This window comes from Anabrus simplex, chromosome 1 (genome assembly GCF_040414725.1).
Source record: "Anabrus simplex isolate iqAnaSimp1 chromosome 1, ASM4041472v1, whole genome shotgun sequence".
NCBI lineage: Eukaryota > Metazoa > Arthropoda > Insecta > Orthoptera > Tettigoniidae > Anabrus > Anabrus simplex.
In genome coordinates, this window is record NC_090265.1 from 1,343,378,761 (window position 1) to 1,343,393,915 (window position 15,155).

Sequence of the window (15,155 nt, forward strand, 5' to 3'; positions counted from 1 at the left end):
TATATTTCAGAACCTGAAGATATTACAGACCTGAAAATTGGTGTTTGGGATCTCCTTTAAAAATAAATAAACACGTATTTTTTGTTTGTGGAAAATACAATTAATGGGGGGGTGAAAAGGGGGTGATTTTTTAAAATTAGTGTATCTATATCTCAAAACTTTTTAAGTTTATACATGTAAAAATTGGTATTTAGAATCTCCTTTAAAAATAAAGAAACACGTATTCTTTTGTTTTCGGAAAATCCCAATAGGAAGGGTGTAAAAGGGTGAATAATGGGTTGAATGCCTTTCATGAGGATACTTATATTTCAGAACCTGAAGATATTACAGACCTGAAAATTGGTATTTTGGATCTACTTTAAAAGTAAAGAAACAGGTATTTTTTTGTTTTTGGAAAATCCAAATATTGGGGGGTGAAAACGGGGGTGAATTTTTTAAAATGAGTGTGTCTACATCTTAAAACTTTAAAATTTACAGATGTAAAAATTGGTGGTTAGAATCTCCTCTAAAAATAAAGGAACACGTATTTTTTTGTTTCCAGTAAGTCCTAATAGGAGGGGTGTAAAAGGGTGAAAAATGGGTTGAATGCCTTTAATGAGGATACACATATCTCAGAAACGAAAGATATTACAGAACTGATAATTCGCATACGGGATCTCCTTTAAAAATAAAGACGTATTTTTTAGTTTTTGGAAAAGCCAATTAATGGCGGTTAAACAGGAGTGACAAATTGGGGTGAATTTTTTGAAAGACTATATCTACAGAATATCTTGGAATCGTAAAATGTTACAGACGTAAACAGTGGGTGTAAATCTCCTGTAAATGTAAAGAAATATAGGTTATTTGTTTTTGGAAACTCTACTTAAGGGGAACCCAGAAGGGGTGAAATTTTAAAATGATAATTTTTACGGATATCTAAAAAACTTAACATGTTACAGAAGTGAAAAATAGTATTTTTTTATCTCTATTAAACATAAAGAAAAGTGTATTTTTAGTTTTTGGAAATACCACTTGGGTGAAAGGCGGGGGGGGGGGGGGGGGGGTAAAGTGACTGAAAATGGTGATGAATTCTTTTAATTAGGCTACTGATATCTCAAAAATGAAGATGTTACAGACGTGAAATTTGATATTTGCAATCTGCTTTAAAAGTAAAGAAACACGTATTCTCGGAAAATCCAATGAAGGGGGGGGGGGGTGAAAGAATTGAAACATTAGTTGACAATTGTATGAGAATACATACATCTAATACTAAAGTTGTTACAGACGTGAAAATTCGTATTTGGATCTCCTTTAAAAACAAAGAAAAAGGCGTTTTGGTGGGGAAACCATCTTGGAGGGCGGGAGTGTAAAGGAGTTGAATTCCTTTCATGAGGACACATAAATCAAAAACTGAAGAAGTTAGAGTCGTGATAATTGGTATTTAGAAGATCCTTTACTATTAAAGAAACAAGTATTTTTTTGCTGGAAAATTCATTTAGGGGGAGGAGAGATTATTGTGAAATGAAGTGAAAAAAAGTAAATTATTTTTATGTGGATACTTATATCTCAAAACTGAAGGTAATAGACGTGAACATTGGTGTTTAGAATCTCCCTTAAACATAAAGAAACAAGCATCCTTTTAATTCTTTTTCGGGGGGGGGCGGGCTGTAAATAAACTTAACAGGGGTGGGGTGTAGAAGGAGGTGAGACCAATTGATTTTACTGTTATTAGTGTACTTATAAGGATCCTCCGTTGCTCAGGCGGCAGCGCGCCGGCCTCTCACAGCTGGGTTCCGTGGTTCAAATCCCAGTCACTCCATGTGGCATTCGTGCTGGACAAAACGGAGGCGGGACAGGTTTTTCTCCGGATACTCCGGTTTTCCCTGTCATCAGTCATTCCAGCAACACATAATAGTAATAATAATAATAATAATAATCCGGACCGTCGTCAAATTGCGGACCGCGATGGAAACGGCTCCTGGACGGGTAATGACTAAGAATGCAGTCCGGTCGCGGGTTCAGTGCCGCCAAGGCACCCAGTATGACAGCACGCCGGATCTCCTGAAGGATTATATCCGTATTAAAAATATTACAGGAAAAGTTGGCAAAGATTTACGGACCCAACTGACCTGGAGGAATACCTGAGCCTAACCCGGGAAGTACGAAATCGATTGCTGGAAAGGAAGATTTAAAAATGGGAGGAAACGTGCCGTAAAATAATAGATCGGGAATTTTGGTGGATTCTCGCAGAGAACGAGTCAGATCGCGAATTTCGGCGGATTATATATCTAAAACAATAAGCATTCAATTATAAATTTCAGTATAATACCGTAGCGAAGCACGGGTATCTTGCTAGTGTAGTATATTTTAAACAATATTTCAAAACATACTATGCTATATACTGACCACAAAAGAGCATCCGCTGTTGTGCGTGATTTTAAATATGAAACAAGTTACAACTTGTTCACCAGCAGGTGGGGCAGGAAGCAGCTTGGGTCCCCATGACTGAGGGAAACCGAAGCAACATTATTCACCGGGTTCATTGGTTTATCCAATGTCAGTTAAGAGTGTGTCCGTGTGTGTGCGCACAAAAAATCGGCCCGCCATAAGCAGATACCAACAGCAAATAAAAGAAAAAAGGTCTTTTACTTACTGAAATGATCTTGTCTTTTACACTAGGTGCTGAAAATGACCTTGTGCTTCAATGCACTGTTAGGCACACCTTAACATGTTATCATTATCAAAATTTCATCATGAATATTGTCCTTCAAGTCTTCTAATGTTCTTGGCTTCTTTGCATACACTTTTCCCTTTCAGAATGCCCCACAGACAAAAATCAAAAGTAGATAGGTACAATATTTGTGGTGTCCACTATCCTCTGCCAACAGTCCTTTCTTCTGGGTATCTTTCATGAATTTGCGAGATTGACTTGCATGAAGTATGACAGGTCACCCCATCCTGCTGAAAGTCAGTGTACGAGCTGGGTGCCAACTGTGCATAATAATCTTCAAAGATTCTCATATACACATCAGTGATTACTGTTGTTTAACAAAATATGAGACCTACAATCCAACTTGCAAACACAGCACACCACGCACTGAACATTTTATTATGAAGAGGTTTCTCATTAATCATATAGGGATTGTTCGCTGACCAATATCCGGTGTTTTGGAAGTTCACATGTCCTGTCAGATGGAACCAGGTTTCATCTCACATGAAATACAACAGCAAATCCCACAATTTACTCACAACTGTTTGAAGTAGTCTAGTGCAGTAATCACATGTTGATATGAATATGTCTTATGCTTGGAAGTCATCTGAAAATTTGTGTCACATAACATGACAAAATGTGTGACAGAAGTGACATCACATCAGTCGTTACCATAGGCCTTGGTCGCTAAAGATGCTCTGTGAAATGATGCAAATAAATCATTCGTTATCAATATTTGGGTTTCATTTATTGAAAGACATATTAGCTTTTCGTGAAGGGAAGAGTTTCTTTTTTTTTGCCTTGCCTTCCTCCTTCAGTCTTTGGACACGTGTTTTTGTAGGGCTTCAACCCTATATTGTGTAAAACATGTTGACAAGACCTATGCAAAACACTCACCTGTTGCGACAATTTACATGCCGACTTTAGAGCAAGTGTACAAACAGACAGGACTTGATTCGTTTTCGCGTTTGCAACTGACCCTGCAGTATGCCTCTTTTCCACCAAATCCTGTATACTGCTCTATATGCCAAGAAACTTGTTTGCGAAAATGCTGTCCCATGCTTCCTTTAATGAACTGGCAGATACGTACAACTCTAGTATAGCAATTCTTTGTTGAAGATAATACATCTCGCTGAGTACTTCACACATCTAAACCAAGTCTTTACGGCTTCCATACTGACAATGGTAAAATATACATAGTCACAACAGCTTTGCAGCAACAGGGGACAATAGGCAGACAACAAGGACAATAACAATAAAGCCGTATCAGTCTGTGCATAGGCCGTGCACCACTTCGTAGAAAACAGCAAACAAGGGGAGGATGGGGATTATTGTAACTACTGCTAAGCTACAAACACTGCTTCTCGCTAGTAGCTAGTAAAAACCAGCTCACTTTGGCTAGGCTCACAGTATGCCAACAAAAGATTATTATAAATCAAAATATAGCAGCTGAAAAGCATGTGACTTCTAAAGTCATACTACCTCGAACAACTCCATAAATTGAATTTATGTATGCAATTTTTTTTTTTTTCTGCCATGGAGGATAGTTTCATGGTTATTTGCAAGAGAGTTTACAGTGAATATGTGTGCATAATATTGCCTTCAATTAGGGCTAGTTAGTATACTATACAGAGAGCCTGCATGTTCTTAAATATTACTGACATTTTGAGGAGGTAAAGGTGGAAAGAAGTTGAAATAAGCAGCCATTCAAGGTCTGAGGTAACAATACTCCATCACACACAAACCTATAAAAAAATCTATGTCAAATGTGGTGTTCAAATATACACTTTGCTTACACACAGAAAGTACTGGTGCTTAAGTCAAGAAAATGCCACTGTATGATACATGTGAAAGAAGAAATGAAATTTTATGGTTAAGATTTTTTCTGCTAGTGGCTTTACATTGCACTGACACAGATAGTCTTATGGCGACGATGGGATAGGAGAGGCCTAGGAGTTAGAAGGAGGTGGCCGTGGCCTTAATTAAGGTACAGCCCTAGCATTTGCCTGGTGTGAAAATGGGAAACTATGGAAAACCATCTTCAGGACTGCCGACAGTGGGATTCGAACCCACCACCTCCCGGATGCAAGCTCACAGCCGCACGGCCAACATGCCCAGTATGGTTAAGTTTAGTTTAATTATTGACCGCTAAACCCTACAGGGAAGTAAAATATTAATCAATAAACTTGGTTATATATTTTTTTGCTAGGGGCTTTACGTCGCACCGACACAGATAGGTAATATGGCGACGATGGGATAGGAAAGGCCTAGGAGTTGGAAGGAAGCGGCCGTGGCCTTAATTATGGTACAGCCCCAGCATTTGCCTGGTGTGAAAATGGGAAACCACGGAAAACCATTTTCAGGGCTGCCGATAGCGGGATTCGAACCTACTATCTCCCGGATGCAAGCTCACAGCCGCGCGCCTCTACGCGCATGGCCAACTCGCCCGGTAACTTGGTTATAAATCAAAAGAGTATAGAAAGGGTAAAACAATATTCATACCTTGGAACCATAATAAATGAAGACTGGGATTGCTCACAAGAAGTCAAGGTACGGATTGGAAAAGCAAGAAGTGTGTTCCAGAAAATGAGTAATGTGTTTAAAAGCCACAATCTAACTTTAGGGACTAAAATCAGACTTCTGCACTGTTATGTATTTTCTGTTCTTTTATATGGTGTAGAGACATGGACCTTAAATAAAAACACAGAGAAGAAGCTGGAGGCCTTTGAAACATGGCTTTATAGGCGGATCCTGAGAATATCTTGGACCCAGAGAATTACAAACGTGAAAGTAATGAGAAGGATGAACACAACACCTCAGTTGATCAAGATAGTGAAATGCCGAAAGCTGCAGTATCTGGGACATATAATGCGCAACACAGATAGATACAACCTACTCCAAAAAATACTCCAGGGGAAAATCAACAGCAAAAGAGGTCCTGGAAGAAGAAGAATATCTTGGCTTGACAATCTTAGAGGCTGGTGCAATATGTCATCAGTTGAACTGTTCCGCACTGCCACACACAAGACTAAAATAGCCATCATGATCGCCAACATCCGAAACGGATAGGCACCAAAAGAAGAAGACACTCTGAAATGTACCGTTAGTAACTTTCACGACACTAAACGAATGACGGCAACAGTTCAAACCACGTAGAATGCTTCCCACATGCAAGTTAAGAAAGATAATTGCCAGATGGTTCATAGATGATCAGGGTATCCTTATTCTATGGCTGGTAATGCAACACACAACCCACCATTTACGAAAAACGGTAAAGCTTCCATACCCGGTGGGTGAAAGATAGGTTCCAACATGGTGTGGCTCGAATAATGTCGCAAGACACTCAACAGCACGTCAGCATGTTAACCAACTAACTTACCCCAGTGACAAAACATTAAAGAACACTGAACCCAGACTTGCATGGCAAGGAAAAGGGGTCTGGAAGCGTAAGCACCCAGGTTAGGCTGCGAAGTGGCATATGGGCCTCTACTATCCCATGACAAAACTACTGGTCTAGATGTTTAACACGTTGGGTGCCACGTGCTGCCATACGGCGTCACGGTGGTCTACAAATATGAGATGGCGTGACGCCATATGGCGGCACACCGTTCTTGAAATCAGAGTTGGCGTGACGCCATATGGCGGCACAGTTGAGTTTCAGGCGATGCGCCGTAGATAATCAGCTGTGACATCTATGCGCGTAAAATTGGTACTACGTGAAGGGCGAACTTCAGGGTCTATTCCAGCTATGTATTTTTACTGTATGCCACCATGTGGCGCCACAGTATTCTTCCGAAGCCACTGACTGGCCAGTGGTCTTTGTCACAGGTGAAAGCGCGCCAGGCTTTGTTTATTCCTCGTTTACGTACGTATTATCACTCAGTTTATATAGTTGTGCAAAAATATAAAAAAATGGAAGATATTGGTAATAATCTTACGAGGGAACACATACATGTGTTACACTCGGATTCGGTTGAAATTTGGTAGGAATATTCGTGGGAGGCAGTAGAATGCCAAGGTGAAAACTGCATGTACCCAGCGCAAGTTTAAATGCCAAAATTGAGCAAATAAATAGTCATAAAATTAGAAGTACCACGGGAGTATCGGGGTTTGGCGGAGAAATAGGGAGGAGCGAAGCATCGGACGTGAACCAACCGGGCTGCGTCGAGTTGCGCCAGCAGCCAGGTAGCGTACAGTTAGCGCGTTTCCCTTAACTTCCCGATCAGATGTGCAAAACGTAAATATGAAAACAGCACATGAAACAAGTGTACAAAGGACGATGTTTGAACAACGATGCCAATAAGGTTTGAAAAATTACAACGAGTAACAAGAACTCGGGCATGCCGAGACGCATATTTTCATTGTTTAGAGTTATCAGAAAACTGTTCACAAAAATATGTAATGCAATATAAGTACTTGTTTTGCATTTTACTAGGTTTTCATAAATATTGCGTTAATTTGAATTAGGAAATAAATATCCCGTATTGGAAATTCGTATTGAACATTCCATGTCAAAAAATTCTGTGACACCATATGGCGTCACGCTATATTTTATCTTTCCTAAAAATTGATGTGACACCATATGGCGTCACGCATGACCGTGGTATGGTGAGATAAAATTTACTTAGTACATCATATAAATACATCCCAAGATTATATAAACAGTCTACAACGCGTACAATTGCTTTGGCACCAGCGGAATGCAATTCAAAAACATGCCTGGCACCAGTGGAATAGTGTGCTACAATCGGCTCGGCACTCAACGTGTTAAGTAAACAGGTGTCCTCTCCTGAGGTGGTGCAGCTCTTTTCAGGCACAGCCCCATTGGAGGCGAGGTGTATGTACCATATTAACCATGTACCAACCCTCCTGCCAGTCTTAATTTCTGGCAGTATGTGGAATCAAACCTGGGCCACTGAGAACGGCAGCTAATAGTGCCAACCGTTACACTATGGTGATGGACGTCTAGATGGTAAAAAGTTTACTAACGGGTGTAGAAAAGTGAGGTTAAGGATTCAATGTGGCATGGCTCACATGTCACAGTGAGCTATACAAGGCTGCCAACTTAGAAACTTAGGTTGGCTAGTGACAAGACCACTAACTGGATTAGTTAGGTCTGGCTAGTGACAAGACCATTGGGTCCAGGTAGTCACAAGACCAGAAGACCATTGGGCTGGGGGTGTCAGCCCCCAGGTTTGAGCCATGAAGCAACTCGCACACCTCTAGTATCCCCTGTGCAAATATTGGCTAATAAGAAGGACGTTAAAGTATATGAGATCAGCACACTCTATATTGAACAATAGACAAAACTTCAATTAATGACACAAAAATCAATTTAGTTCCCCATACTTTAACTTTGAGATCGCTCTCACAAACTCTACAATTCAACCATTTTGTTAACCTGTGATTAAGTAAATAATCTGTGAATTTCACTTAAGTTAATATAGTGATTGCACTGTAATTTGTTTCTTTCTCGCTCGCGTCTCGCGATGGGCGTGATCGTGCGGTGAATAGAGCTGCCAACTGTTGATATAAAGAACTAGTTCTAGTACAGCGACGCTACTTTTGAATTGGTTAGCGTAGGTTAGTGACAAAGTCACTGGTCTGGATTGGATAGGTCATTGGTCTGGATCAAGCAAAGGGGACCTGGGGGCGTAAGCCCCCAGGCGAGAAGCCGCAAAGTGGCCCTAGGCCTCTAGTATCCTGCGTAACACCTCCATTGGTCTGGATTGGTTAGGCCATTGGTCTGGATTAAACAAAGGGGGTCTGGGGGAAGAAGCTGGGAAGTGGCCCTAAGGCCTCTAGTATCCCACGTGAGACCTCCAGTGGTTCTACTTTTGAACTGGTCTGGATTTGTTAGGGTAGGTTAGTGACAAAGCCATTGGTCTGGATTGGTTAGGCCTTTGGTCTGGATCAAGCAAAGGGGGTCTGGGGGCGTAAGCCCCCAGGTTAGAAACACGAAGGGGCCCTAGGCCTCTAGTATCTCGCAAGACACCTCCATAGGACTTGTGTATTATTGTGCAGTTGTGTATTTCTTGTGCGGGGGTTGGTAATGGAATTCATTTTACTTCATTGCTGGGAGTGATGTCATATCACACCCAATGGAAATGCTGTACGTAGTTAGGCGATGGACTATGGCACGTGATAAATTGTATTAGGTTATAAGAGCAAAATTATTTTTGGGGGATGGCGAGTGGGTTCTTGGCTGTCGCAGTGAACACATCTCTCCTCTACATGGTATTCTAGTTAAAATTTCTAACATACTGCATTCTTATCATGCTATAAAAGTGTGGTAAGTCATACTGAATTTCTACCATAGTAAGTCATGGAGAGTGCAGGTACATGCTATGATGTGTCACTTTCAAACTCTGTGGTTTGATTACATTTATGGAATGTGGCACCCACGGGCCACACATGATGTCAGCTCTATCAGAGCAATAGCAAACTACTCTCCAGCCAATAGGAACACAGGTAAAGGTCACATTTCAGAGGATAACAGTAAGAATACTTCTAGGGGCAGATTGGTGGGTCCCTGGTAAGCATAAAGGAAGGATCTCTCCTTTAAGCTACTTTAGGCATCATTTCCATAATTTTTGTGAGATTTTGTCTTTCTTAAAAATTCACCCCCGTTATTTAAGTGTAACCATGCGGACTGGTTAGACCATTGGTCATGACAAATAGCGACACAACACAAATCTTATAAAAACTGGCCGCAGTGCCTCACATCTGACATATGCCATGACAATTTCTAAATGCACAGTATTATTTTTTATAAAATGTAGGGGACCTGTGGTTACACATTATGCAAGATCTATTGGAGACAATAGGAATTTTGGCTGGCAAATAGCAAGAAAGAAACTGGTCGCATTTCACTGATAATACACAGAGATGTTTAGTTCATCACTTGGCAGGATATTTTCTAAAAAATTATTTTCAATTTATTCACTGCAAACTCTGCACCAAGATTATCCTCAAGTTCTTATGGAAGTAAAAGATAATGGCTCCAACAGCACCGTTCTGTTTTTAGATCACCCATCCCTAAGTGTTTTCACGGCATCTGAGATTGCAGGCGGGAAGTTGGGAAGAACAGCTGAATATCTCACTGCCCTTTGCTTGAATGAGTCATTTCCAGTTAATGAGGAATCATTCTTAAGCATACTACTCGGCTCGCTGGAAGGAATTCCTGATGAAGATAAAGCTTATGAAAGACTTTTGCCTTCACTTTCGTACTCGATCCATATGTGTCAGTGAGGGTTGTTTTAACTGATTAGGCACTATAGGGATAGACACTGGCATTCTCCTGATATTTCATTGAGTAGCAAGCGCGACATTTGGCACTTCTTGGATCTATGTGGTTGTAAATAAAGTTTACAGATCTATGTCTTCACACGGTTATGAGGGTATTTGGAGATTGGAGTATGGATGTAAAGGAGAGGGCATATAAGTCTTTGGTAAGACCTCAATTAGAGTAAGGGACCTACACCGGGAATACTTGATACGAGATCTGGAAAAGATCCAAAGGAAAGCAGCACAATTTGATCTGAGTGATTTCCGACAAAGGAGTAGTGTTACGAAAATATTGTGAAGTTTGGGCTGGGAAGACTTGGGAGTAAGAGGACAAGATGCTCGATAATGTGGTATGCTCCGAGCTGTCAGTGGAGAGGTGACGTGGAATAAGCTTGAGTGGAGCTTTTAAAATTAGCAAAGATCATAATATGAAGATACAGTAAAGTTGGAATTCAAGAGAACAAATATTAATATATAGGACGAGGAGTAAGAGATTGTACCTATATGATTTTTCACGAGAGTTTAATCCTGATGTAAACAAATAGGTGGAGCACCTTGGCTTTGCACGTGGACACAGACGTAGTTGATTGGAGAAGCAACCGTCGCACTCACTGGACTGTATGCGAGCTCGAAGAAAATTAGTACGTGGCATTAATTTAATTTTATCTTAGTTTATTACATTTAGATAGTCTGAAAGAGTACGTAATCAAATTAAAATATGGTTGTCATATATACCGGTGTGTATCTATAATTTTTTAAAATAAAACAGTGATTAAATAACGAGATATGAAGGCAGAAGACGTGGTGTAATGCAGGAAGTCTTCTCATAGCGAGGGAAAGTCCCAAGCTGTACAGTGTGGAGATAAGGTGTTGCATCTTGCAGCAGCTGTCAGTGTCAGTATTCACAGTGAGAGAAATGGAGCAAGAGGTGCTCTAGCCTACGATAGCTTTCTTTAATATTCAGAAATGAATAAATAAATAACGTAGGCCCTAATCTTCAGCAGTAGATCTCCCTTTAGACCCCTCTGTTTAGTTTCGCACAGCTCAAAAACTGTTCCTCGTCTATTTTAGGTAATATGCGCAGCATTGTACGTTCGAACACGAGACGTTGACGGGGCGGAGGTCGATACTACACGCTCAGCGAATCACAACTCTTTCTTTGGCTGAGGCGTGGACATGCCTTGTTTACATCAGGATTAAACTCTCGTGAAAAATCATATAGTAATTATTCAAGGGAAATGACTGACAAATTTCCAAATCCTTTGAAAATATAAGAATGAAATGAAATGGCTTATGGCTTTTAGTGCCGGGAGTGTCCGAGGACAAGTTCGGTTCACCAGATGCAAGTCTTTTGATTTGACTCCCATAGGCGACCTACGCGTTGTGATGAGGATGAAATGATATACACCCAGCCCCCATCCTAGCAAAATTAACCAATTATGATTAAAATTCCTGACCCTGCTGGGAATCGAACCCGGGACCCCTGTGGCCAAAGGGCAGCACGCTAACCATTTAGCCATGGAGCCAGGCAACATTTAATAAAAGACTAGGTAAACAACTGATGGGAAATCTGCCACCTGGGCAACAGCCCTAAATGTAGATCATTGATTGACTGATTGTTGATTAATTTACACAATCTCAGTTTTCATTCTATGTAGGTAAAAATATTTCTACGGGTAGGATGATATGTCTCTAGCAAACTTGAAGAAAAGATCTCCTTTCTGCTAAGGTATCAGGCTACACATTATTCTATGCTTTTTCTCCTCCCTAAATACGCATACCGGATATGAAAGCACCACCAAAATAACTATAAATCCTTAGTCTCAGTAGTAACGGGTCAGATGGTAAGGTTTCTCCTTTAGGGACCAATGTCGGTTGATCCCGAATATAGTTTTACACGTTTTGGTTGAACTATAGAATTGCTAATGGAAGAACTACAAATAATAATGAATGTATAGGTCTACTCACCATGTTGACATGTTCTTGAATGTGTAATGGCAATTTTACTAGCAGAAACCAAACCACATCTCACACTTCCCATACTGTTTCTTCTATGGTAGTTTTAATATCGATGGGGTTGTACGTAGCCTGAAATAATAATAATAGCGATATTTGAACAAGGAATGTTATCAGAAATGTGAAAATAATAACATTTTATATATCAATATTCCATAATTAACTTATTTGATAGGCATAAAGTACCCATTTCTATAACATCCATGCATTGCATAGCCTATTGCTAAAGTATCCCAATCTGAAATCAGAAATGAGAGGTCTCAAAATGACAAATATACAGTATACATACTTCTCTCCAGTATGTAGTGATATGAAGTCTGTTTAAAACAAAATAAAAGTACTGATTCACAAATATCTAGCCTAGAAGAAGGAAGGCCCGAAGACCGACTGAAACAGAATCTGCTGCCCCATACTAAAACACAACTGGGGTATCACGTTCTTCTTACGCAATAATACAATAGGTATCGAAGCCAACAAATCGCTCAGAAATCTGCATTCATACTGATGTTATTTGTGTTACACCACTACCATTTTGAAGATTACAAAACATGTGGTAAATACAGATTAGCTACCAAACTGTTCACGTATTTCATTAAAGATATCAACAAAGTCACCTGCTATGAAGTAAAAGCAGCATACATTCCCGACGAAATAAAATTAAAACATTTTTACTGTATTTACTAACTCTTAAAAAAAAATGTCAGCACTTCACAAAGATTAAACAACTAATATTATGAAATAATACGGTTATAAGTATATCAACACCACCAGACACTACAACTGTCATCAACGTACTGGCCTAAACAAGCATAAACAAACAAACAAAAAATACTGGTTAAAAGACCCGACCTTGGATGGGCCAAGGTTTATCATTAGGTTATGACGTCACGCGATGCACAAATTTTTCACCCTTCTCAGGATGAAAAAGCGTTTAGTTCCTCCATAACATGCACAGGCATGTATCATGCGAATAATTCGGAAATCTGGAACAAAAATGACCATGAGAAGAAGAAAGTAATTTGAACACCAACACCATAAATTTCGTATGACTACAATAAAAAACAAACAAGCCAAACCTCTGTTTACGTCAAGGTTCAGTAATAAGTCTGTAGATAGCACTGTGAGATAGGACCACTGACACCATCTAACGACGTTTATTCTCGTTGGTTGATTATACCGTTGCCTACGAGATACCACCGAGCACAGAATTCTGTGCAAGATACACAAGGCCGGGAAATACAGCACACTAGACACGCCCTCAAGATACTTCCGGCAAGTGCCGCTAGAGTTCTCTTTACTATTCTGTCTTGCCCAAGGTTTGTCTAGGAAGGTCTGGTCACGCTACCACAATCCTTTGCGGTGGCGGCCATATTGGGTCTCAAATATCGTTATGTGGGCGTGCCTGATGTAATGATGTGAGTTATTACTTGTATTTTGAAGGAAAACGGGATACTGCGCCGCTCCAAATTGTCAAAATAAGACAACTGACGGAATTAGAGTGTTTCCCTTCCCGAGAGATAAGCAAAGGAGAGCTCAGTGGGTACAAAACTGTAGGAGTGACAAATGGCAACCTACAGGTAATTCCGTCTTGTGCGAGGTTAGTGAAGTTAGGCCTATACATTCGTATTATCCCTGAATAATAATATGTTTATATGAACAATGTTTTATATTTATAGGTCTTATTATGTATTTTCTTCTAGCATAATTTTGAAGAATCGCAATTTGAACTAAAGAGGGCAGAGGGACGGAAACTACTCAACTGGAATTCCATCCCAACAATTTACAACGTCCCTAATCCACCTAAGTCTTTGACATATAATAGGAAACCTCCCAAAGAAAGAGAATTGTCTTTTAAAACAAGCAAGAAAAGTAACAGGAAATGTGTAATAGTAGTATTGATGTTTATGAAAATTTCCTTTTCATGTGTCCGGCTCCATGGCTAAATGGTTAGTGTGCTTGCCTTTGCTCACAGGGGTCCTAGGTTCGATTCCCGGTAGGTTTCGGAATTTTAACCATAATTGGTCAATTTCGCTGGCACGGGGGCTGGGTGTATGTGTCGTCTTCATCTTCATTTTATCCTCATCACGACGCGCAGGTCGCCTACGGCAGTCAGATCAAAAGACCTGCACCTGGCGAGCAGAACTTGTCCTCAGACGCTCCTGGCACGAAAAGCAAAACGTCATTTCATTCCATTCCTTTTCATGTAAACCACAGACAGTATCATTTTAACCCTACATGCAACGTAGAAATGTTTCACAGATATTTGAAATGCTTGTTCCTGTTCATTTACGAAGTATAATCACAACAAACAATAGGCATATCACTTCAAACCAACAATTTTTGTCCAGCTGGCCACCATTACAACAATTTTATTGATAATAGCAGTCTTATAGTGTACTGTAGTTATTGTTTACAGCTAAATATTATTCATCTTAAATGCTCTATAGAGTACATTATATGGCTGGACAAATACTTAAAGATCACAACACTCGCACTAACCAACTACTGTAATTTAATGTACTGTAGCCTAACAAAATATCCTAATGTAATCCCTAAAACAGCCTAACCTAGGTTAACTCAACTTAATAGTGACTGAATTTCTATTTCTTATGGAATCGTGTCTACCAATGGCTTTAATTTTCTTAACCATTATTATTATATGCATGAATATTAAGACTCAGCCAATAGCCCCGTGGTCGCCAACCCACGCTTCCTAGATAGGAGCGCCTGACGCCCCTTTCAGTCGCCTCTTATGACAGGCAGGGGAGACCGTGTGTGTTGTTCTATTGCTCCCACCCACGGGGAAATCTATTTTGGGTTGTGACTACGAGGCCCTTTGCTGAGTCTTGCAATTGCTTTCACTATTCTAGCCCATCCGACCTCCCCTGGTCAACACTTGTTCTTTTCCGACCACGACGGCATTAGCGCATTCGAGGCCTAGGAAGTTTTTCATTTCCACGCACTTTGTGGCCTTCATCTTACTTTTGCCGATACCTTCATTTTTCGAAGTTTTGGTCCCCGTCCATTTTTTTTCTTATGATTAGTGCTTGTAGAGGATGGTTGTCCAGTTGTACTTCCTCTTAAAACAATAATCACCACAACCACTTTGTACAATATAGCTGCATGGGTTTTCAATAAACTAGTTAAGAGTAGCTAAGAACAT

General features: G+C 40.1%; 1 protein-coding gene across 6 annotated transcripts in view; it reads right to left on the reverse strand.

The window, feature by feature from the left end:
• ClpX (Caseinolytic protease chaperone subunit) overlaps positions 1-13,182 on the reverse strand; it is a 360,525-nt gene extending 347,343 nt beyond the window's left edge. The window contains exons 1-3 of one of the 6 annotated variants that reach the window (XM_067137796.2): positions 13,069-13,182; positions 12,842-12,975; positions 11,945-12,064 (exon numbers count right to left, since the gene is read on the reverse strand). In XM_067137796.2, the coding sequence (XP_066993897.1) occupies positions 11,945-12,017 (73 nt within the window). In that variant the 5' untranslated portion in view covers positions 12,018-12,064; positions 12,842-12,975; positions 13,069-13,182. The other 5 variants (XM_067137795.2, XM_067137797.2, XM_067137799.2 and 2 more) reach the window with 5 other exon arrangements.
• Positions 13,183-15,155: the final 1,973 nt, after the last annotated feature.